Source organism: Pleurodeles waltl, chromosome 4_2 (assembly GCF_031143425.1).
Source record: "Pleurodeles waltl isolate 20211129_DDA chromosome 4_2, aPleWal1.hap1.20221129, whole genome shotgun sequence".
In the NCBI taxonomy this organism is placed as follows: Eukaryota; Metazoa; Chordata; class Amphibia; order Caudata; family Salamandridae; genus Pleurodeles; species Pleurodeles waltl.
Genome location: NC_090443.1, coordinates 973034321 through 973061177, shown reverse-complemented (window position 1 = coordinate 973061177; position 26857 = coordinate 973034321). Strand labels below are relative to the sequence as shown.

Here is a 26857-nt window from a genome sequence, read left to right as displayed (position 1 = left end):
ACGATATGACTTACCTTTACTAGCTTCAGCTGCAAGGAAATTTACTCTAAAAGTTACATCTGCTGAAAGGGTATTGATACTATTTCCCACGCACCAGCTATGCCATAAGGACAATGCTGAGCTATAGGCCTTTTTTGTGCCTGTTGCCCAGGAATGTAGTTTGAAGTTTGAAGCTTCTGCCAAAATAGCAGGGACTGGTTGGGAATCCCTAACAATTTCCATGCTGAAAAGGAGAGAAGGTTGTCTAGAATCACATTGTGAGGAAGACCGAGGGGATTGGTGAGAAGGTCCGGATAGGAGGGAAGGAGAAAAGGGGAGTCTATTGATAACTCTAGAACAGAAGGGAACCACACTTGGGATTGCCAAAAGGGAGCTATGAGGACTACTACTGCTCGCTGACGTCTGATGTGCACTAAGAGCCTGTTTGTCATGATGAAAGGAGGAAAGGCGTAGTTCAGAGATGCTGACCAATCCTGAGAGAAAGCATCGAAGGCTAGAGCTAACGGATCTGGACGTCAGCTGAAGAATTGGGGTAACTGAGTATTGAGACATGATTCAAAAAGGTCTACCTGGAATGGACCCCATTTGCGAGAAATAGCCTGGAAAATTGCGGGATGAAGTTTCCAGTCGCTGGAATCTTGAAGGTAAGGAGAATGCCAGTCCGCTACCGTATTGAGATTGCCTGGGATGTATTCTGCCTGGACTGAAATCCTTCTTTGAAGACAAAACTCCCAAAACCCTTTTGCCAGTTCCGCTAAAGGTTTGGATCTTGTGCCTCCCAGACGGTTGATATATCTGACTGCTGATATGTTGTCCATCCTCAGAAGAACTTAACAACAATCCCAGTCTCTTGCCAGGCTTTTGACTGCAAAGGAGCCGGCAAGCATCTCTAAACAATTGATGTGCAACTGTGACTCCTGAAGAGACCATGTGCCTCCAGTCGAGATTGTACCACACCGGGCCCCCCAACCGGAGAGGCTTGCATCGGATTCTAATACTAGATCTGACGCTGATGCAAATATAGTCCTGCCGTTCCAGGCATCTAAATGGTCTATCCACCATTTGAGTTCTGCGCGAGAATTGTGATCTAAGACAACGCTGTCCGTATAAGCCAGACCCTTTTGAAGATGACTTATTTTGAGCCTTTGAAGGGCTCTGTAATGAGGAAGACCCGGAAAAATGGCCTGAATGGAAGAGGAAAGAAGGCCTACAATCCTTGGTAAAGATCTGAGGGATATGAGGGACTTGCGCAGGATTTGAAGAATCTCGGACTTTATAGATTTTACTTTTGGGGGGGGAAGATGAAGTGTAGCTGAGACAGAATCCACGAGAAAACCTAAAAACTCTATGCGTTGGACTGGAACTAGAGAAGACTTTTCGTTGTTTATGAGGAAGCCTAGATCGATGAGAAGAGTGCAAGTCAAGAGAAGGTGAGATTGAAGTAAAGCACGGTTCTGATTCATAATAAGGATATCGTCTAGATAAATGATCAGTCTGACACCTTGGCCCGTATTTATACTTTTTGACGCTAAACTGCGCCAACGCAGTTTAGCGTCAAAAAAATTAGCGCCGGCTAACGCCATTCTGAAGCGCCATGCGGGCGCCGTATTTATTCAATGACGTTAGCCGGCGTTAGCCGACCGGCGCTGCCTGGTGTGCGTGAAAAAAAACCACGTACACCAGGCAGCGCCGGCGTTGGGGAAAATGGCGTATGGGCGTCTTAAAATGGGGCAAGTCAGGTTGAGTCAAAAAAATCGACTTAACCTGATTTGCGCCATTTTTTCACGACGCCCATCCCCCATTAACATGACTCCTGTCTTAGTAAAGACAGGAGTCATGCCCCCTTGCCCAATGGCCATGCCCAGGGGACTTCTGTCCCCTGGGCATGGTCATTGGGCATAGTGGCATGTAGGGGGGCACAAATCAGGCCCCCCTATGCCAAAAAAATAAATAAAATAAAAATATATATACTTACCTGAATGTCCCTGGGATGGGTCCCTCCATCCTTGGGTGTCCTCCTGGGGTGGGCAAGGGTGGCAGGGGGGGTCCCTGGGGGCATGGAGGGGCACCTCTGGGCCCACAGGTCCCTTAACGCCTGCCCTGACCCAGGCGTTAAAATCCGGCGCTAAAGCGGGTTTTTCAGACTTGCCCACTCCCGGGCGTGATTTTTGCCCGGGAGTATAAATCCCACGCACCTGCCTCGGAGTCGATTTTTTAGACGGGAACGCCTCCCTTGCATCTCATTAACGCAAGGAAGGTGTTCACGCCAAAAAATGACGCTAACTCCATGAACTTTGGCGCTAGATGCGTCTAACGCCAAAGTATAAATATGGAGTTAGTTTTGCGTCGAAATTGCGTCGAAAAAAACGACGCAATTTCGGCGCAAACGGAGTATAAATATGCCCCCTTGTGCTCTGAGGAAAGCTGCGACTGGCCTCATGAGTTTTGTGAAACACCAGGGAGCTGAAGAGAGACCGAAAGGTGGGAGGAAAAATGATCAAATTGGTTTGCCCATTTGAACTGCAGGAATTTTCTGGAATCTGGGTGCATAGGAACTGACAGATAGGCATCCTGGAGGTCCAAACGAACCATCTAATCGTCCTGAAGAAGAGAATCTCTCAGATGGAGAATAGTCTCCATTTTGAAGTGGCGTAAACGAGAAATTGGTTGAAATATTTCAAGTTGATGACTGGGCACATCTTTTTTGTTCTTCTTTTGAACCAGAAAATCTGAACTGATGAAACCTGTGGGGTCTAACTGGCAAGGAGCAATGGCGTGTTTCTGAAGTAGAGCCTAGATTTCCGCCGATATCGCCAACGTCATCTCTTGGGAGAATTTGGGAGGCTGAGGAAAATGAAGCTGAATAGGCTCCGAGTAGAGCTCGATAGTGTAACCTTGAACAGTGTTTATAACTCATGGATCTGATGTTATCGACTGCCATTTTGGAAGAAACAAAAGAAGATGACTCCCTGTGATAGCAAGGCCAGAAAAAGGGCTTACCGGTTTGGGATGCGAGTCTGGAAGCTCTGTTGCCTTTGTTGTGGAAACCGCGTCCCCTTTGTGGATAAAATTGTGGTCTGTATTCCTGATAGGAGGCATTAAAGGCACCACAGGAACCCTGGTTGTTGTAGGAATGGCCGGCAAAGCGGTTCCTGCCTCTGCCGGCCCTGGCAAAAACCTGACTATTAAACATCTTTTTGAGAGACTGGTGGGCCTTTTCCAATGAGGCAAAGGTTGAGACGTATTTGCTGAACTCCTTGATGAAGGAATCCCCAAAAAGGAGCCCCTCTGCCTTGATGCCTGGGTCTGATACTGCGAGATTGACTAGTTTAGGATCCAGTTTAAGAAGAAGGCCTTTCCTTCATTCATGGGTGATTGCAGCATTGGCATTGCCTAGCAAACAAAAGGATCTCTGAACCCATAACGACAAGTCCACTGGATCGATTTGACAATTGTCTAGACGAGCAGCTTCAGCCAAATGGAATATGCAGGTGAGAGGACCCACTACATCCAAAAGCTTGTCCTGACATGTGGACCAGACTTTGTCCACGCCCTTACGTGGGTCTTTACCGAACTTGGTAAAGAAAGTAATAAGAGAAGGGTCAATTGCTGGGGTAGATGTAATCTTGGAACTAAAGCAGGTCGAGGGCATTCAGGACGGAGTTTAGCCCTGGTTTGCTTGTCCAAATACGTGCGTAGTCTGGATACCACATAATCCCCCATGTGATCCGCAGGCTTAGGATGGTGAATATCACTTGGGTTAAACATAAGAACCCCTTCGGTATCAGACATTACCAGAGGTTGACCAGCCTCTTGCGTTGTAAGCTTATCTTTCTTTGGAGGAGGAGGAAACTCAGAGTCTGCATCATCAGATTTGTCTGCATCAGAGACAGAATTCAGACCATCATCATCAGTATCCAGGGTACTGGGAGTCACAATAGGCACAGAAATATGCTTGGATTTTCTAGAGCATTTGAGAGACGATTTATATTTTATATTTGAAGAACCCTTCTTTAAAGGAGCCTTGTGAGGAGCCGAGTCCTCTGTCTTTTGTGAGGAAACCTCACTAATTAACGCCATTTTAGGAACATTTTTCGAGATAGGGCGTTTTCTGCTTTCCCCTGCAGATTGGGCCAAAATTGTCTGAGAAACCAAGCTTAAAATAGAATTATCTAAATTTTTGATAATTTATTGATAGAGGCTGAAACAGTCTGCTCTACAGAACATTGAATAAAATCAGTCAATTGTTCATTCATTTGCTCATTCTCCTTAGAGACATTCTTTCTCAATGGGGAGCCCTCCATTTCCCTTATATATAAATAACAACTGGAAATATGAGGAAAACAGGCAACAAAGGGTTAAAGTTTCCTCAACCGGAGGAAGGACCAACTTAGCTCCACCTAGAGGAGGAGAAAAGGGCAGGCCCCGGTGAGGATATTCGGAGCGACGATGGCAGGAGTGGAAGCAAGCAGGTAATGTGGAGAAATTTCTTGAAACTGGAAAAATAACCGCAAACCGCCGTTTCTTTCAAGCGCCAATGAGAAATGAAGTTGCGCTGAAAGAAAACGGCAGTTTAGAATGCCGGCTGCAAATAAACAGCGTGCACGTGAGAGAAGACGCGCTTTAACAGAAATGCGGCTACGAGCCGACTTGAGAAAAACAGATAGTAAATTAAGCGTTGTACGCGTAGGAGACATTAAACAAAGATAATAAAGCACCAGAACAGTATCACATAATAAATAATGAAACGTGCAGAATTGTGGAATAGTTATCTTGACTGCGAGCAGCAAGAAAAGAGGGCTGTTCACAGTCAAGATAGGTATTTAGGGGTTTAATGCCCTGTGATTGGTGGATACTACTGACTACTGTTTGTCTCCCATTGGCCTGTTTGTGTTTGGCCTTCTGGGAGTTGTGTTTTTTCTTGACTGCTGCTGTTTAATAAACAAGAAAAGAAAATGCATAATATGAGCCTCCGGTCTTGCCATTAAATTAATACAAATGGGTTGTTTCCTCAGAGACCGTGTTTCTTCGCCTCTCCTCATTTATGCACACCTGACTGTTTTCCAGAACCTTTGACTGAAATTCCCAATTTAGAATGTGCGTTTGCCAGGCACCAAGAGGTATTTGCCACATATTTCAAATGCACATTTATAAAATAGTTAAATAACGATAAACTCCAGTCCCACCTGTACATTGGGAACCTAAAACAGTACAGACTCCACATAACACAGGTACATATTCCTAGTTATGATTAGTGACACAAAAACACAACAGCACTGGTGTCACATCACAGGAGCACAACAATCTACCTGTATACTAGTAGCACACCACAGAATCCCAACAATCTACCAATATACTAGTGACCCAGCACAGGAGCACAAACCTCCACATGGATACCAGTAGCACACCACAGAGGACCATCCCTCTATAGGACCTGTACACCAGTAACCCTTCGCAGGAGCACCTCCCTCTACCTGTATACTAGTGACCCATCACAGGAGCACCTCCCTTTACCTGTATACTAGTGACCCATCACAGGAGCACCACCCTCTACCTGTATAGTAGTGGAAGGCCAAAGGAGCACAACCCTCTCTCTGTAAACTATATAACCCTCTACCTCTTTACTAGTGCCACACCACAGGAGCACAGCCATCTACCTATATAATAGTGCAGAGCACAGCCCTCTACCTGTAGGCTACTGGCACAGCAAAGGAGCGCAATCCTCCACCAGTATTCTCGTAACACAGCACAGGAGCACGACCTTCGGTATATTAGTGACACATCACAAGAGAACAATCCTCTACCTGTATATTAGTGACAGCACAGAAGAACAACCCTCTACCTCTTTACTAGTGCCACACCACAGGAGCACAGCCCTCTACCTATATAATAGTGCAGAGCACAGCCCTCTACCTGTAGGCTACTGGCACAGCAAAGGAGCTCAATCCTCCACCAGTATTCTAGTAACACAGCACAGGAGCACGACCTTCGGTATATTAATGACACATCACAAGAGAACAATCCTCTACCTGTATATTAGTGACAGCACAGAAGAACAACCCTCTACCTATATACTAGTGACACAGTACAGATAGACAACCATCGACCTGTATACTAGTGGCACAGTATAAACGCACACCCTTCTACCTGTATACTAGTGCCATATACAGGAGCACAACCCTGTGCTGGGATATTAGTGGCAAACCATACGAGCACAACCTTCTACCTGTATAGTAGTGGTACATCACAGGAGCACAGCCCTCTAATTGTATACTACTGACACAGCAAAGGAGCACATCCCTCTCTACCTGTATACTATTGACACATCACAGGAGTGCAACCCTCCACCTGTATACTAGTGACACATTACAGGAACAGAACCCACCACCTATCTTCTAGTGAAACATCACAGGAGCATAAACCTCCACCTGTGTACTAGTGACACGTTACAGGAGGGCAACCTGCCACCTGTATACTAGTGAAACATCACAGGAGTGTAACACTTTACTTGTGTACTAGTGACATACAGAAGCACAACCCTATACCCTGTATAGTAGTGACACATCAGAGGGGCCCAACCCTCTACCTGTATATTAGTCCCTCAGCACAGGAGCACAACCCTCTAAACATATACTAGTGACACAGCACAGGAGTACAACCGTCCATCTGTATACTAGTGGCACAGCAAATGAGCACCAACCCACTACCTGCATAGTAGTAACACAGCACAAGAGCGCAACCATCTACCTGTATACTAGTGACACCCAAAGGAGCACAACCTGTATACTAGTGTCACAGCACAGGATGGCAGCCCTCTACATGTATACTAGTGACAGAAGACAGGAGCAGCACAAAAGCACAGCCCTCTACCTGCATATTAGTGACACAGGACAGGAGCACACTCCTTCACCCGTATACCAGTGACACATACAGAAGCACAATACTTTCACTGTAGTAGTAGTAGTGATAGAGCACAGGAGCACAACCCTCTACCTGTATATTGGTGACACAGCACATGAGCACAACTCTCCACCTGTATACTCGTGAAACATCACATGTGCATAACCCTCCACCTGTGTACTAGTGACAAACACAGGAGCACAATCCTCTACCTGTATATTAGTGGCACAGCACAGAAGCACAACCCTCTACCTGTATACTAATGGCATGTATAGGAGTGCAACCATCTACCTGTATACTAGTTGCACACCAAATGAGCACTATCTGTATACTAGTGTCACAGTAGAGGAGTGCAGGCCTCTACATGTATATTAGTGACACTTCACAGGAGCATACCACTGTTCCTGGATACTAGTGACTCAGGACAGGAGCAGAACCCTCCTCCTGTATACTAGTGACAATCTTAGGACCACAACAGTCTACCTGTATATTTGTATTACAGCAGAGTAGGATAGACCTTTACCTTTACATGTATACTAGTGACACACCACAGGAGCTCAACGTTCCACCTGTATATTAGTGACACATGCAGGAGTACATCCCTCTACCTCTATACTTGTGGCACAGCACAGGGATGCAACCATCTATGTGTGTACTAGTGACACAGCACAGAACAAAAGCACACCCTTCTATCTGTACACTAGTGACACAGGAGCACAAACCTCTATCGTTATACATCACAAGAGAACTCCAATATAGTGATGACAGTGCAGGAGAACACACTTCTACCTCTATAGTAGTGACAAGGCACAGAACCACACCCCTCTACCTTTATACAAGTGACACATCAAAGGGGAACAACCCTCTAATTGTATACTAGTGACACAGCACAGGAGCACATCCCTCTACCTGTATACTAGTGACACAGCACAGGAGCACATCCCCCTACCTGTATACTAGTGAAACATCACAAGGGTGTAACGCTCTACTTGTGTACTACTGACACATAGAGGGGTACAACTGTCTACCTGTAGAGTAATGACACCACACAGGAGCACAACACTTTACTTGTACACTGGGAACAGGGCACAGAAGCAGAAGCCTTTACCTGTATACTGGTGACACAGCACAGAAGCGCAACCCTCCACCTGTACACAAGTGACATACAGGAACACAATCCACCACAAGATTACTAGTGACATATACAGGAGCACAACCCTCTTTCCGTATACTAGTGGCACACCATAGGAGCACAACCCTCTACCTGTGTAGTAGTGACACAGCACAGTCGCACAACCTTTTACCAGTATACTAGTGACATAGCACAGATGCACAATCCTTCACCTTTATACTAGTGACACACCAAAGGAGCACAATCCTCTACCTGTATGCTAGTGACACATCACAGGAGTGCAACCCTCCACCTGTATACTAGTGACAAATTACAGGAACAGAACCCACCACCTATCTTCTAGTGAAACATCATACGAGCATAAACCTACACCTGTGTACTAATGACACATACAGGGGCACAACCCTCTACCTGTATGCTAGTGGCACAGGACTGCAGCCCTCTATCTGTATACTAGCAAGTACAGGAGCGCATCCGTCTACCTGTATAGTAGTGACACAACACAGGAGGAGCACCAGAGTACAACCCTCTACGTATATACTACTGACATATAGAGGAGAACAACCCTCTACCTGTATACTAGTGGCAGACCACAGGAGCTCCATCCTTCTCATGTATAGTTGTGACACATTACAGGAGCACAGCAACCTGTATACTAGTGACACATCACAAGAGCTCAACCCTCTATCTGAATATTAGTGATATATGCAGGAGCACAAGCTTTTACCTGGATACTAGTGGCACAGCACAGAAGGGCAACCCTCCACCTATATACTAGTGGCACAGCACAGGAGCACAACCCTCTACTTGTATGCTAGTAACACAGCACAGGAGCACAACCCTCTACCTATATACTACTGACATATACAGGAGAACAACCCTCTACCTGTATACTAGTGGCAGACCACAGGAGCTCCACCCTTCTCATGTATAGTGTGACACATTACAGGAGCACAGCCCTGTAACTGTGTACTACTGACACAGCACAGGAGCAGAGCCTCTTTCCCGTATACTAGTTGCATAGCACAAGAGAGCAACCATCCATCTGTATACTTGTGACATGTCACAGGAGCACAACCCTCCACCTGTATACTAGTGACACATCACAAAAGTGCAACCCTCTATCTGAATATTAGTGATATATACAGGAGCACAAGCCTTTACCTGGATACTAGTGACACAGCACAGAAGGGCAACCCTCCACCTATATACTAGTGACACATACAAGAGCACAACCTGTATACTAGTGGCACAGCAAAGGAGCACAACCATCTACTTCTATGCTTGTAGCACAGCACAGGAGCACAACCCTCTACCTGTATACTACTGACATATACAGGAGCACAACCCTCTACCTGTATACTAGTGACAGACCACAGGAGCTTCACCCTCCTTATGTATAGTTGTAACACATCATAGGAGCACTGCCCTCTAACTGAATACTAGTGACACAGCACAAGAGCAGAGCCTGCCTTTAACTGGATACTAGTGGCACAGCACAGAAGGGTAGCCCTCTGTATACAAGTAACACAGACAGGAGTACAACCCTTTCCCTGCATAAAAGTGACAATACGTGACCATAATCCTCCACCTATATACTAGTGGCACACCATAGTGTTACACCACAAGAGCATAACCCTCCACCTATATACTATTGAAACATCAGAGGAGTGCACACCTCCACCTCTGTACTAGTGACACATACAAGAGCACAACCCACAACCTGTATACTAGTGGCACAGCACAGGAGTGCAGCCCTCTACCTGTATATTAGTGACACATCACAGGAGCACAATCCTTTACCTGTATACTAGTGACACAGCACAGGAGCACAACCCTCTACCAGTATACTAGTAACACAGCATAGAAGCACAGCCCTCTACCAGTATACTAGTAACACAGTACAGGAGCATAAACCTCTACCTGTATATTAGTGACACATACAGGAGTATAACCTTCTACCTCTATGCTAGTGGCACAGGAGCAAAACCTTATACATGTATAGTTGTGACAGAGCACAGAAGCTCCACAAGAGCACAACTAGTGGCACACCACATGAGCACAACCCTCTGCCTGTATAGTAGGGACACCTCCCAGGAGCACAACAATCTAACTGTCGACCAGTGACACATCACAGGAGCGCAACTCTCCACCTGTTTACTAGTGACACAGAGCAACCCTCTAGCCTTATTCCTTTGAAACATTCACAGGAGTATAATTATCTACCTGTGTACTAGTAACACATACATGAGCTCAACTGTCTACCTGTACACTAGTGCCACAGCACAGAAGCACAATATTCTACCTGTATATTAGTAACACACCATAGGAGCATAGCCCTCCACCTGTATACTAGTGAAACATCACAGAAGTATAACCATCTATCTCTTTACTAGTGGCACATACAGGAGCTCAATTCTCTACCTGTATAGTAGTAACACATCACAGGAGCGCAACCCTCTACCTGTATACGAGTGACACACCAGAGGAGCACAACTCTCTAACTGTATTTGAGTACCACAGCACAGAGGAACATAGCCCTCTACCTGTATACCAGTGACACATACAGGAGGACAACCCTCTACATCTGTCCTTGTGGCACAGCACGGGCGAGAAACCATCTGCTTGTATTCTAGTAACACAGCACAGAAGCAGCACAAGAGCACAGCCCTCTACCTGCATTCTAGTGACACAGCACAGGCGCACACACCTCTACCTGCATACTAATGACAAATTCAGGAGCACATCCCTTCACCTGTATACTAGTCACACACCACAGGAGACCAGCCCTCTACCTATGTACTAGTGACAGATCACTGCAGCACACACATCCACCTTTATACTAGTGACATATACAGGAGCACAACCATCTACCTGTACAGAAGTGGCACAGGACAGGAGCAAAATCCTCTACCCGTGTAGTATTGACACAGCACAGAAGCATAGCCCTCTTCCTCTATACTAGTGAGTGAGCTCAGCAGCATAACCCTCCACCTTTATACAAGTGACACACCACGTTAGTGAAACCTTCCACCTATATACTAGTGACACATACAAGTGTACAACTCTCTATCTCTGTACTACTGGCACAGGAGTGAAACCCTCTACTTATATACTAGTGACAGAGCAAAGAAGCAGCACAAGAAAACAATCCTCTACCTGTATACTAGTGACACAGCAGAGGGGCTCAAACCTCTACCTGTATATTAATGACTTATACAGGAGCACAACCCTCCACCTGTATACTAGCGGCACATTACAGGAGAAGAACTCTCCAACGTAAACTAGTAGCACATCACAGGAGCACAACCCTCCACCTGTATGCTAGCGGCACATCATAGGAGCACAGCCCCTCACCTGTGTACTAGTGACACAGCACAAGAGCACAACCCTCCACTTGTATACTAGCATACATGCCAACCCTCCTGATTCAGGCGGGAAACTACTGAATTCAAGCCTAGGCACCCACCTCCTGATTCCTGCATGTAAAAAACCCTGATTCCTCTGCGGGCTTCAGCTGACAGGGCCTGGTCTTGTGTAACTCGGAGTATGCACTGCCAGTAACCTGCTCCTGCAGGCCAGTGCACAGCACTTGCATCACTCTCATTCTGCCTGCCAAAGCGCTTACTCCATGCTCTTGACAGGTAAGGGAAACAAAACATATATTTGCATATCTAATATCCGATCCTGCAGCAGAAGACTTGCATATCCTGTACATAACAGTAACGCGATTCAGACCCCAAAAGAAATCAGTGGTGGAAATACATTCTCCAGATTTTTATCTAGACATTGCTCACTTTTCTCTTCTAAAATCTAAAATGTGGGCATGTATGTACTAGTGACACAGCACAGGAGAACAACCCTCCATCTGTGTTTGACTGACACATCACAGGAGTGCAACCCTCCACCTGTATACTAGTGACACATACAGGAGCACAATCCTCTACCTGTGTACTAGTGGCACTGCACAGGAGCATAACCCTTTACCTGTTTATTAGTGACACAGCACATGAATACAGTCCTCTAGCTGTTTACTAGTGCAACTGCCCAGGAGCACGATCCTCTACCTATATATTAGTGATAGGGCAAAGGAATACAGCCCTCCATCTGTATACTACTGAGACATCACAGAAGCCCAGCCCTTTACTTGTAAACCAGTGACACTGCACAGTAGCACAACCCTGTATGGGTACACTAGTGGCACGTCACAAGAGAACAACTCTCTACCTGTATACTACGGACAGCACAGGAGAGCAACCCTCTATCTGTATGCTAGTGACAGCACAGGAGAACAACTCTCCACCTGTATACTAGTGACAGCACAGGAGAACAACCCTCCATCTGTATACTAGTGACAGCACTGGAGAACAACCCTCCACCTGTATGCTAGTGACAGCACAGGAGATCAACCCTCCACCTGTATACTAGTGACAGCACTGGAGAACAACCCTCCAGCTGTATACTAGTGACAGCACAGGAGAACAACCCTCCACCTGTATGCTAGTGACAGCACAGGAGAACAACCCTCCACCTGTATACTAGTGACAGCACAGGAGAACAACCCTCCAGCTGTATACTAGTGACAGCACTGGAGAACAACCCTCCAGCTGTATACTAGTGACAGCACAGGAGAACAACCCTCCACCTGTATACTAGTGACAGCACAGGAGAACAAACCTCCAGCTGTATACTAGTGACAGCACTGGAGAACAACCCTCCAGCTGTATACTAGTGACAGCACAGGAGAACAACCCTCCACCTGTATACTAGTGACAGCACAGGAGAACAACCCTCCAGCTGTATACTAGTGACAGCACTGGAGAACAACCCTCCACCTGTATACTAGTGACAGCACAGGAGAACAACCCTCCACCTGTATACTAGTGACAGCACTGGAGAACAACCCTCTAGCTGTATACTAGTGACAGCACAGGAGAACAACCCTCCAGCTGTATACTAGTGACAGCACAGGAGAACAACTCTCCACCGTTATACTAGTGACAGCACAGGAGAACAACCCTTCAGCTGTATACTAGTGACAGCACCATAGAACAACCCTCCACCTGTATACTAGTGACAGCACTGGAGAACAACCCTCCACCTGTATACTAGTGACAGCACATGAGAACAACCCTCCACCTTTATACTAGTGACAGAGAAGGAGAACAACCCTCTACCTGTATGCTAGTGACAGAGAACAAGAGCACAACCCTCTACCTGTATACAGGTGACATGCAGGACACAGCCCTCTACCAATATACTAGTGACACAGCACAAGAGCAGAACCCTCTATCTGTATACAGGTGACTCATACAGGACCTTAACCCTCTACCTGTATACTAGTGACACAGAACAGGAGCAAAACCCTCTACCTGAATACAGGTGACACATGCAGGACACAGCCCTCTACCAATATACCAGTGACACAGCACAGAAGCACAAACCTCTACCTGTACTGTATACTAGTGACACAGCAGTGGAGTAAAACCTTCCACCTGTATTCTAGTGACATATACAGGAGCACAACCTACCTGTTTACTAGTGACAGCACAGGAACACAATCCTCTACCTTTAAACTAATGACACAGCAGAGGAGCACAACTCTCCGCCTGTATGCTAGTGACACATTCATGAGCCATCTCTCTACCAGCAGCAGAGACATAACTGACTCCACAGAGTCCAGTCCTTGTTGGTGATGCTAGAGCGACATACCTATCTCGACTGCTGAAACCCTCATGTTCTTTCTGGGGTTAGACATACCTCACTTCATCACACACAGGCTTCTACTCTAAGCTACAGTGTGATGTGCCTCACCTGATAACACACAGGCGCCCAAGCTACAGTGTGACATACCTCACCTGATAACACACAGGCTCCGGCTCTAAGCCACAGTGTGACATACCTCACCTTGAAACACACAGGCTCCGGCTCTAAGCCACAGTGTGACATGCCTCCCTGTTAACACACAGGCTCCTGCTCTAAGCTACAGCGTGACATACTTCACTTGATAACACACAACCTCCTATCTTAGGATAGGACAAGTTATCTAACCAACCTCCTCACCCATCCTCTATAGCAATTTGTGATTTACCTGCAGAAACCTGTGCAGTAACATTGATTTATGTGGTAATTCGCCAATCAAAAGAAGAAAACACTTAGGGGGTCATTCTGACTTTGGCGGGCGGCGGACGCCGCCCGCCAAAGTTACCCCGTCGAAAGACCGCTCCGCGGTCAAAAGACCGCGGGGGTCATTTCGACTTTCCCGCTGTGCCGGCGGGCGACCGCCCAAAGATCGCCCGCCGGCCCATCGGGAAAGGCCCTGCAACAATGAAGCCGGCTCCGAATGGAGCCGGCGGAGTTGCAGGGGTGCGACGGGTGCAGTTGCACCCGTCGCGATTTTCACTGTCTGCAATGCAGACAGTGAAAATCCTTGTGGGGCCCTGTTAGGGGGCCCCTGCACTGCCCATGCCAGTGGCATGGGCAGTGCAGGGGCCCCCTAGGGGCCCCACGACACCCGTTCCCCCCATCCTGTTTCTGGCAGTGAAAACCGCCAGAAACAGGCTGGAGGGAAGGGGGTCGGAATCCCCATGGTGGCGCTGCAAGCAGCGCCGCCATGGAGGATTCCCCCAGCCGGGGGAAATCCGGCGGGAAAACGCCGGACCCGGCTGGGCGACCGCGGCGAATGAGAAATGAAGCACCGCCAGCCTGTTGGCGGTGCTTCGGCCGGCCTCCACCCTGGCGGTCATAGACCGCCAGGGTCGGAATGAGGCCCTTAATTTCTTTATAATTTTTTATGTGAAATTACCACATCAGTAATTCTCCATCCCTCTGAATGAGGGCCATAGGAGGATACCCCTTCAGGATCTCCTTTTGGGCGAATACATCCAGTGACCTGGCTGCACAGGGGCATCCAGCACTCCCCAAATCTCGTGTCTCCAGCCCCAAATGTTGAGACGTCCTGTTTTCACCTCCTTACATTCTCATGTGTCAGTCGCATTGGCTCACCCTTGACTTCAGCCAGTCTCTCCACTCAGCCTGTCTCTTGTCTCTGCCTCCAGTGGGTTCTCTGCCTTACATTTGCTCCATGGATCGAGCATCTCTGCAGCTTTGCAAATTCTGACCTGAAGTTCCTGAGGTGTCGGAGGGAAAGGTGAGGGCAGGAGGGTGAGAAGGAAGGAAGACGATAGAAGGGGAGGTAGTAAGAGACTGCCATTCAGAAGTTAGGAAAATCACTCCGATGTTTAGATTTTTTAAAGAAATTGTCAACCTCTCTACCCTCCCTCTGGACTCCCACTCTAAGGACAGCTGGTAGGAAGCTTTTTAATATATAACCAGCTTTTCTTTGCTTCTCACAGAGCAAGTTAAGAACTGAGAAGAAGAAAATTGAATCTGAGTTTGAAAAACTGCGGCAACTCCTTAAAGAAAATGAGCGAGGACTGCTTGAAAAACTGGAGGAGCTGGAGAAGAAGATTTCCATGTTAGAAAATGCAAATATCACCAAACTGTCCAATCAAATGACCTCTCTCAATGCTCTGATAACGGAGATAGAAAAGACGTGTGAGGCGCCAGCATGGGAATGCTTGAAGGTGAGATACTGACTAGTAAATACAAAACAAGAAGGAAGTGGAATATCCATATTTGTGTGCGACATTAAATGTATGGGTGGAAGACACAAACTCCTGTCAAGGTCAGTGCAAAGTGACCCCATGCACTCTGACCGCCGCGCACACTATAGAGACATGGATAATTTACATTGTCCTACTTGATGTCCAATTCAATATACAAACAGTGGAATGTGCATTGACCTCTTACAGTCTTATATACAAGTTAATAACTGATCTATATACAAATATTTATGTTTTTTTTCTGTTAGGGAGAATGCAACACACCAAGAAATTCCAGTGACAGTAGTTAGCATATGAAGACCAAAGAGCAAAGTGTGAAAAAGTAGGATAAAAATGGAAAGCATAATGAGAGCCAACATCTTAGAGTTGGAAAGAAACCAAATTCCTCCTTTCCTAAAATGTTTGAAAACATTTATGTTCTAAAGTGGCTACTTTTCTCCTGATGCAGGTGGCCACTTATTTTTGCAAGTACCAATCTCTTGTTAGGTGAACAGTGAGATATATAATTGGACTTTTAGAATAGATAATGGTAAACTCCCTGTTTTTTTGTGGCCCCATAAAAAGATTGAGTTTGCCACATAATGAACAAAGTGGTCACAGAAATGGGCAGGGCACTGAGAAGCTATATAAATTTGCAGAAAAATGTTATTTTTGCTGTGTAAGCCGACAAAATTAATGAAACAGGACGTTTCTGGTAGTATATGGATGACTATAGTTTGAAGGATAGTGACAATTTATTTTAAGTGTAACCCTTGGTTATATTACAGAGTGTGCAGTGTGAAGGTTCGCAAATTGCTTCCCAGCAGCAAAAGACATTTGATTTATAACTGCATTATTTTGACACCCTAAACAGGGTCACCAATATGGCTTAGGGTGGGATTAGAAGTATAAACCTCCTTATCATGGTCATAAGCTGTCACTTTAACAGTGATGTTCTGCTCAAATAGGTTGATTAGTTTACAGAAAAGAAGATTCCTGAGAAGCAGCCTCATGTAAAGGGCACTAGATGAGGGTGACAGAGAGCATCCCTCTAAGGGCGGCACGGAGCATACCTCTGAAGGTCACAAAGATCATCCCTCCGAGGAGTGACAGACAGTATCCCTCCTAGGTTGACAGTGAGCATCCCTCTGAGTATGACAGGGAGCATCCCTACGAGGGTGACAGAGGGCAGCCCTCCAACAGTGACAAAGATCATACCTCCAACGGTGACAGGGAGCATCCCTACGAGGGTGACAGAGAGCATCCCTCCAACGGTGACAGGGAGCATCCCTCCAAGGGTGACAGAGAGCATCTATCCCACTGTGACAGAGAGGATCCCTCCGAGGGAATAAGAGAGTATTCCTCTAAGAGCAACAGAGAGCACCTCTTCAAGAGTGACATGGTTCATCCTTCCGAGGGTGACAGAGAGCATCCCTCCGAGGGTGACAGAGAGCATCCCTCTGAGGGAGCCTGACAGCATCCCTCTGAGGGTCCCAGGCAGCATCCCACTGAGGGTCATAGGGAGCATCCTTCTAAAGGGTGACCGATAGTATTCCTCCAAGGGTGACCAAGAGCATCCCTCCAAGTGTGACAGAGAGCATCCCTCCTAGGGTGACAGAGAGCGTCCCTCCAAGGGTGATAGGGAGCATCCCTTTGAGGGGTAACAGAGAGTATCGTTCTGAGCATGACCAAGAGCATCCCTCTGAGTGTGACACAAAGCATCCCTCAAAGAGTAACAGGGAGCATCCCTCTCTGGTTCCACAGCCAGTTCTAAAATGGTCTATGTTGAAGTTGTTTATACTGGCAATGGCCTGCCAATGTTGGTTCAAACATATAATTCACCAGTGAGTCTAAACGTGTGCAAATGCCATTTCTGCTTCTAGGAAAACAATAGATACGTGTTTAGGGAGCCCTTGAGCTGACAAAAGGAGGAATGTTGTCATGTTACCTTGAAATGTGGACCTTCTCCAACTAATGAACCAATTTGGGGATCAAGCCCACCGCCAAAGTAGCTAAAAGTTTGCCAACTGTTTTGTGTCAATGTTGACAAAAGAAATGGAACCAGTTAGACCTACAATCCAAGGGAGGCTTATCTTCCTTACAAGAGAGGACTGCCTTTTGTTAGAATGGAGGACCCTGACCCTTTGATATGACTTCGCGACTCATTCTAGGATGCTCTCCCGTGATCTTTTGATGTAGCCTCTCTTGTAATTAGAGGAAAGTCACTCCTGAGCTGTTGATCAGCCTCTTGTGTCAGTCTAGGACAACGGCCCATGACCTGTTGATGAACCTCAAAGGGTCCTATGCGTTTGTGTTATCTGATAAAAGGGGTTCTGTGCTTGCTACCACCCACTAAGTCATATACCCTACTGATTTATCATTGCAATAAACAGATGTGCGGAGTAGTACTCTCAAAAGATTGTAGGTTTCAGAGAAACGTGAATAGCAATCAGTACATATTTTATACATAAATCAATATTTATGAGAAAGATATTCCTCTTTGACATATTCTGAATCACATTCAACCTAAAGTGCCATTTACATCATTGATGGTCATGAATTACTATAGTAGTCACATGTTCAGCTCTTCCTAAAAGCTCTGATGTCACTCAGTGTCATATCACAAATGTGGTCCTCTGAGAGTGGTCATCAATGTTTCGTTTCGTTATTTGCTGAGAATCAATATTGCCACTGCAGTCAGCATGTGTTTTGCAGATGTAAACATTACACTGAAAGTCCTTCCCAATTATGTCATTAATAGTTTACATACTCCCTCAGAGTTAGTTTCTATTTCCAATTAGGACATTAGACTACTAATACTTTATATACTTTCTTAGAGGTATTTTCTATTTCTAATGAGGACACTTTCCATTCACCAGCTTTCAACCTGTTGCCACACTCTAAACAGTACATGTGAGTCCTTATTCTGACAAGAAGTTATCATTTAGCCCCACTCCGTATGCATCATTTACAACTTTTTCATAGAGTCCATTATTTCAAATCCTTTACTCGCCTGGTTCGTCTACAAAAATGTGTAGAGGATCTCCCATCTCAGCCTCTTCACTGCAACAGCTCAAGCCATTCGGGGATTAAATCATCCAGAAATTGTTGACCCCTCCTCCTGCAGGGCCCTCTTCCAGGACCTCTTCTGCTCAGTTAAATGGCCTCTTCCACCAAGGTAGACTCAGCTCCTCCAGCAGGGTTAGGATTGAAGGGCCTTTCACTGCTCCTTAGTAACCAGGCAGATAGGCAGATGAATTCACAAGGTTGGATTCCCACCAGCTGCCTTTCTCCAGCCGACAGCTAGGACCTCCTCTACTCTGTAGTCAGCCCATAGCTCTCCTGGCAGGGGTCCTTTACATGTTTCCCTCACTTGTAAGGAAGCCAACAATCGGGGATCCTGGCTCTGGAACTGAAATAATTATCTCCAGGAGAGCTTCAGTATTTGATTCTGGTCAAAGAGAATCCTTTTACAGTGAACTGGCTCTCGTACTAATATTTACCCACGTTTTGCAGCTGTAGATGACGATTCTAGAGCTCCATCTCCGGAGCTGCTTTCAGACAGTTGTGACATTTTATTTATTAACACAGGCTGGTAGGTTAAATTCTTTGTTAGTCAATCTTGGAAGAAGAAAGAGTGGACCCATGTGTGCCGGGACAGAGAAAAATGAGGTAAAGGCTCAGAAGAGAGGCTTTAACTCCTATGTGGACGAATAAACCAGGAAGCGGGCAGCGAATGTCCTTCAGAGCATCATTTGTCTCGCTCATTCCTTTCTTTTATAAGACGCCTGATCCACTTCAAAGGCCTCAGGAAGATTTCCACAGTCTGGCTCACTTTCTAGCAGGCTCTCTCCGTCCTCCATCATGTGCACTATTCACACATAAGGGATCCAAAATAGAGTCCTGTCCCCTATACATTAAAGCATAAAAGGCACACTCCATGCGGACCCTAGCCCCATTTGCAGCATGCACTCTTTCCTTAGGTGCTCAGGCATTATAGATTACAGCCAGTAGCTCAATTGTAACAAAGATTATAGTGGATGAAACTCTATTAGAAAGGCTTACCTCACTGCAGATGTCCTGTGGTGAAAAAAGTGAAATATAGAGTGTTCATGGGTAGAAACCAATTTCCACTCATTACTCTAGCTGTGTTCTTAGTGTGTGTGATATCACCTGTGAGATATTGAAAAATGTCTCCTTTGTGAATGGAAATCATTCATAATTTGTAATATCGTGTGAAATTTGTCATGTGCCCAAACATGTGACACTGATTACAATATAACAGGCAATGCAGTGTCATGTGGCCGCATTCAAAATATCACAGACTGTGTCATTTGACTTTTTTCAGGCTATCAGACTGTCATGTGATTCATTGAAATGACCCAATGCCTTTAACAGTGCACTTGTTAAGAACATAATATATTGTGTCAAGGAAGCCCATTCAGAATATCCAGACGTGATGTATTGTGTAACTCAATTCAGAATATGACACCTGTTCTATGTCATATGATTACAGTTCAGAACATCACTTTCTGCTGTGTCATTTGATCCCACAGACTGTGCTGTCATGTAAAAACGAAAGAACAGCAATGGGAAGAAGGTTATAGGACAAGGCGCTCACAATGAATCCCCAAGTTAGTACATAATACAAACAATCATAGGCACGGTGCTCCTGGCAAGAGGATCCTCCTCCCTCCTCCAATGTTTCTCAAAGAAAAACACAGCATACTCAACAGATGTCAAGGCACTCGTGAACAAATAATAAAGGGTCAGTAGTCCATGTACGTATATTATCAAGTCCTCTTCCAAACAATCAGGAACAAGGTAGACCTTGAAAGGTTAGCATGACTCCAATTTATTATTCAGATGGAATATTCTTATATTGTTAAAACAGAAAACAGCCAACACGTGTTTCGTCTTAGGACTCGTAAGGGGTGTGTGTGTATACACCTCCTTACCTGACGTTATCAGGAGGACACAAAATTACGTGTTCTGGGAGTAGAGTAACCTCCTCCGGTCGGCATATCAGCGCCAATATGCCGACCGGAGGATGTTACTCTATACACACACACCCCTTACGAGCTTACACGGAATTTCATATACAGGGCTACATATCGTATAATTAACATTTGAGACTTCATATGAGCTATTATAGCTTTTTTGATTTGTCCTTTTCTGTTCTAAACATCGTGTTGAGCCCTGAGGAAGTCACGGAGATCATTTTCTCCAAAGACGAAACACGAGTTGGCTGTTTACTGTTTTAACAATATATGAATATTCCATCTCAAGAATAAATTGGAGTCATGCTAACCTTTCAGGTTCTACCTTGTTCCTGATTGTTTGGAAGAGGACTTGATAATATACATACATGGACTACTGACCCTTTATTATTTGTTCACGAGTGCCTTGACATCTGTTGAGTGTGCTGTCATGTGACCCAATTCACAATATTACACATTGTGCTGAATCGCATTACTCAGTTCATAAGATCACAGACTGTGCTGTGTAATATAGGTCAATTCACAAGCGTACAGGCCGCAAAAGGAATAGCTTCCTAATGTCTTCTAACTATGGCTAGTTAGAAGTGTTTCACACCTAAAAATGCTGACATATTTTAACATCTCCTGTGGAAAATTATTTCACTATGTTTGTTTCTCTCTTTTGCAGGATGTCAGAAGCACCCTAAAGAGGTAAGGCTGGTTTATTATTCTCCTCTCAGCGTGTAAGGAACAGATCTGGCTACCACAATGTGCAAATGCCACTACTGAGATCGCACAAAGTGTTAGGAAACTTTCAGATCCTTGTGAAACCACTTTACATCCTCATAAAACTCAGTTCCTCAGACAATATCTTTGATTCCCCTGAAAACGTCCTTAAATCCTCAGAAAACTCCCATGAGTCATCAGGAAGTCACTTAAATTTCCAGTAATCCCTTTGAGTCCTTAGAACACTCCTTTGAGTCCTGAAATAGTTGCTAATAAAATGATCTTGTGTTCTCAAAAAACATATTTATATCTTTTAATCCTGTCTGATGCCCTAAGAAAAGTACCCTTGTCACACAGAAAACTCAAGCACAGTCTGAGAAAGCCCCTCAGATTTGCCTCAATTCACAGTTGTACAAAAACTCGTTCAGAATTTACTAACTAACATACCACTCTTCAAAACATCCCTTTAATGTTCAACATCTTGGAATTTCATTAAAGCCATATCCAAGCCTCATTCTTTAGTAAGTTCCTTCCAATCAGAAGAGGGCTCATAAAACTCATAGTAATCCTCAGATCTGCTCCTAGTCCTAAGAAATCTCTCTCCAGTATGTAGCATCCTCTTGAGTCTTTAGAAGCCTGATTTCAGTCCTCAAACCTCTGCCCAGGTCACTGGACACTCATTGCAGTCAGCAAATCCGTCTTCAAATCCTTTGAGACTTCCTTGTGTGACTTCCAAAACCTCATTTCAATCCTTGAACCTGTAAGTAGGGGCCAGATGTAGCAAAGGGTTTGCGCCTCGCAAACGGCGAAAATCGCCGTTTGCGAGGGGCAAAAGCCTCTTTGCTATTCAGAAATGCATATTGCGAGTCGGGAGCGACTCGCAATATGCATTTCAGAATCGCAAATAGGAAGGGGTGTTCCCTTCCTATTTGCGATTCGGAGTGGAATGCAATTCCATTTGCGACCGCATATGCGGTCGCAAATGGAGTCGCAGTTACCATCCACTTGAAGTGGATGGTAACCCACTCGCAAATTGGAAGGGGTCCCCATGGGACCCCTTCCACTTTGTGAATGGATCCACAACTATTTTTTCAGGGCAGGGAGTGGTCCAAGGGACCACTCCCTGCCCTGAAAAAATACCGAAACTAAAGGTTTCGGTTTTTTTTTTAAGTGCAGCTCGTTTTCCTTTAAGGAAAACGGGCTACACTTAATTTAAAAAAAAAAACTGCTTTATTTAAAGCAGTCACGAACATGGAGGTCTGCTGACGACAGCAGGCCTCCATGTTTGCGAGTGCCTAGACTCGCTATGGGGCCGCAATTAGTGACCCACCTCATGAATATTAACGAGGTGGGTCATTGCGACCCCATAGCGAGTCGCAGTCGGTGTCTGAGACACCGTACTGCATACCAATTTGCGAGTTGCAAATTGCGAGTCGCAGGGACTAGCAATTTGCAAGTCGCAAATTGGCGTTTTGCTACATCTGGCCCTAAGTTTCCAAACCTCCACCATGAGGTGACATACCCATATTTGCTGCTTGTTTACTGGCTAGTCTTCCTATCTTATTATTAATAGATCTTAACGAGCTATCATAATTCCCAATTATGTATTAGTTATGCAGCTAACATTACAATCTCCTCAAAGGTTTAACGGATACACAACCTTTGGATTACTTAACAAAATAATCCAAGATGGCGGTGAACCACACAAAATAATTGTGCATGCTTCGACAATGATTCAAGAATTTATAATTTATGGTTCTAGTCAGTTTCATGAGGAATTTGAGGAGGACAAGTACCTGGAGAGCTCTGAGGCAGCCTGGCTGTTGTGACTCATAAGGGTGCAGGGTAAGGAAGATCCAACGGCATGTGAGGAGAAAAACTGTGTCCTGCTGACCAACATTTGTATGTGAACAAAATTTTAAATACTGAGTGCATGTGACTCATGGAGATTATGTGTATTGAAACAAGATTCCTGAGGGCACGTTTAACTGCTTGGCCACATTGCCCACTTTTCCCTTGTGGTACGCAACAGCTTTGGGATGCTGCAGTGAGCCTTTACTAACTGCAACCAGGCAGTGGATTTGGCATGCAACTGGCACACTTCTGAGAGGTGCATGGCTTGCGCGGACCTCTGGAGAGAAGTCAAGTGGAGGTTGTTGTGTCGCATTGTGGCACTGAAATGAAAGGTACACGGTCCATGGACCAGCTTTGCAGGCTTTAAGCAGTTTTTATTTTATTGATGATGTCACTCCGGATTGAACCAATAGGTCCAGATCTAAGGGTGACCACTGGCATCTGAAACCATGGTCCAGAGCATCCATATTAGTACCATCAGAATTACATTCTTCCAAAACTTTATCAACAAACAATAACACCAGTCTAGTTTAGACTGGCCACAATTTCAAACAGTCTGTTGCTCTTGGCCTTTGTAGCGGGGTTGGGATTCACCCCAAAATCGTGCTTATGATGATCACATCTGAGAGGTGCCTACCTTCCCAGAGCCCAGGCTCCTTGGGAAGGTAAAATAGCTTTGAGACCTGCAAAAGAAAGACGCTTTTTGAAACATGTGTGGCTGTAGACACACATGCTTAGCATAATCCCACTTTCTAGTATTGGGCTCAGAATTGTGCGAGTTGTTTTTCTTCAAGAGAAAGTCTTTTGAGTCACAAGGTATAGTAACTCCTCCTCTTGCTGGCAATGCGCATAATCATCAATTCCATTGTTAGATTATTTTCTTCCACCATCTCGTTCAGACTTGTGCTCCCTTGCTTCGGTTAAATACTGTTGTTGTTTCTCTTTCCAGACTTTACCATAATTATTGTGTTTCATCATGGTTCATTTCACAATCTCACTTAACTGTGCATTGACTTTGACTTCGACGGGCAGACTTCGGTCGACTTCGGCCTCGGTGGACCTTCGCCCTTTGGGGTGGACTCTTCAACGTCCATCCCACAACATGTCCACCTGGTGATGGAATGAACACCTTTCTGTTTCTGCCCGCAATGCCATGCCAAGTCTCCGTGCACCGATCTCCATCAGGTGTGGAAATTGTGCGTTTCTCCATATCAACAGGAACCCAACTGTGAGGCCTGCCAGTCCTTTCGATCCAAAAAGATGCTCCGAGATCTGCATGCTCCACGACCCAAGATGTCCGAATGCAGCACAGAGGATACACCGGACCTCTTCAAATTTGAGGACCCTTAAGAGGAGGCCCAAGATCAGGTGTCTGCAGCAGAAGAAGGCTCTCTTTCACCCGAATGCAGCTCGGGCTCTGAGCTGGAGATGCAGGACATCACGCCGGGACAACCTGTGAGTATATTACCCCCTCCATTCTGGCCTCAACAACCAATCCCAAAGGGTCTGGACCGATCAAAAACCTCACTTGGACCACCACTGCCCTCAGGCCATGGCCAGCACCAAGCACCTGTATCGGAAATGCTCAGCACGGAAAAAAGAGCAGAAACCACCCACCCTCGAACCGACTCCCAAGTCTTCTGACTCGAGCTGACTATCGGATTCGAGAGGGTTGGCAACGAAACATCACTCCTTCTGACCACTGAAATTGACCACAGACCTAAAACCCTCAGCGCTGAAAGGTTCAGCATCAAAATCCTCTGCATCGAAGTTGGGGTTGTAGCCAAAATCATACTGCTTCGCACAGAAAACAGTCGATCTGGAAAATATCAAACCTGTGGTCAAACAGATGCAGGAAGACATTGATTTATGCCAGAGACACCCGGTTATCTACCTGGTCTCTGGTCAGATTGTTTCAATACGTCCACGGACTGCTGCACAGCCAGCTAAAAGACAGCTCACTTTTCAGCAGGCTTTGGATATGCCAATACCACCAAAGCAAAGGAAAAAGACTGAGAAGGCTGCAAGCCCTGTTCATACCATTCCCCCACCACCATCTCCTGCCCCCTCCTTCACCCTCTGCACCACCACCATATTACCCACATAGGTCTACTCTTTCTTTTGGGTGGGATGGGGTTGATGAAGACCAGTACTCTATTCAACCACATGATGACCCATGTGGCGTTTATGACATAGAATCCGCCCCCATGGATACAGATCAAGACCTTTATCCAGAAATGCCGTCTGCACCCGATGACACAACTACCTACCCCAACATCATAGGTAGGGCAGCTGCATATCATAAAGTTCAGCTACATACAGAACCACTAGAAGGTAACTTTTCATTTGAGACACTCCCTTCTAGTCAACGATCTGCACAATATTTGCCCATTCTGAAAAGCATGCTTAAACACACTCCTGACATCTTTAAAGATCCTGGTAAGAGATGTGTCTTTACTCCAAAAGTAGATACAAAATATAAAATGCCCCTATTTACATCAGAGGACAACTCCCTCCTGACTCTCTGATGGTTGCAACAGCACGGAAGAGGTCAAACTCACAAACATCTGGTGAGTCACCTCCACCAGATACAGAGATAAAAAAGTTAGGTGCTGCAGGGAAAAGGGTAGCTGCCTAATCTGCCAATCAATGGAGAATTGACAACTCCTCTGGTCTCCTTTCCTGTTACAACAGAGCTTGGGATGAGATGGAGGGAGTCCTTCAACAACTCCCTGAGGAACATAAAAAGAGGGCCAATGAGACAGCCAGGGAGGGTAAATTAATTGCCAACACCTTTATTTGATGCGCCCTGATTGGTCCTTACACAGCAGCAAGAAGCATTAATTCAAGCGTGCTCCTCAGATGGCACATCCGGCTTAGGGTTTCAAGTTTTACACCTGAGGTGCAACAGCACATCTTAGCACTGCCTTTCGATGGAGAACACAGTTTTGGCCCTAAAGTGGACACTCTACTAGAGAAAAAAAACAATGAGATGAGCAAAACTGTGAGTGCGCTGCAAACGCCTTCACAACTCGACTCCTTTCACCGCTCTCCATATCGTGGAGCAACAAAAGCCACCTCCACAGATCCCTCCACATCTTACCAACATCACCAGCCCACAACACCTCGCCCAGGCTAGATTACAAGGGCAACAATTCAAAAGGTAAAGGCAGGGGTGGTTTGACCAAATCCACTGCCACCTTCACAAAACCCTGACTTACCAACTAATCACCCCTATCACACAACACCTGTCGGGTCGACTACAAAGGTACTTTCCCGCATGCCGGAACATCACCTCCGACCAGTGGGTTTGGGTATTATCCAATGTGGTTATTGTCTGGAGCTTACTTCCACACCTCTAAACATCCCACCTTGCAAACAGAAACTTTCAACAGAACATCAACAGTTGCTCAAAGAGGAAGTTCAGGCACTTCTAAAAAAGGTACCATAGAACCAGTGCCTGTACACCAACAAGACACAAGAGTTTATTCACTCTACTTCTGTGATACTATTGATCATGTTTGACCAATGACTTTGTGTTTCACTACTCCGCATATTAGTTGCTCAATGTTCACCAGTAGCACATTGTATGTTTTGTTCAGTTGAGCCGCCTATTGGCTTTGACATGGCATTAGCTATTACTTTCTGTATCCAGTTTAGCT

The 26857-nt window shown here is 45.6% G+C and overlaps 1 protein-coding gene across 1 annotated transcript in view; it reads left to right on the top strand.

Annotated features, from left to right (window-relative positions):
* Window positions 1–26857, top strand: part of LOC138293548 (E3 ubiquitin-protein ligase TRIM39-like) — a 78674-nt gene that overhangs the window by 26755 nt on the left and 25062 nt on the right. The window contains exons 3-4 of the mRNA XM_069232810.1: window positions 15388–15618; window positions 21304–21326. Coding sequence (XP_069088911.1) covers window positions 15388–15618; window positions 21304–21326 — 254 coding nt within the window. The remainder of the gene's footprint in view (window positions 1–15387; window positions 15619–21303; window positions 21327–26857) is intronic.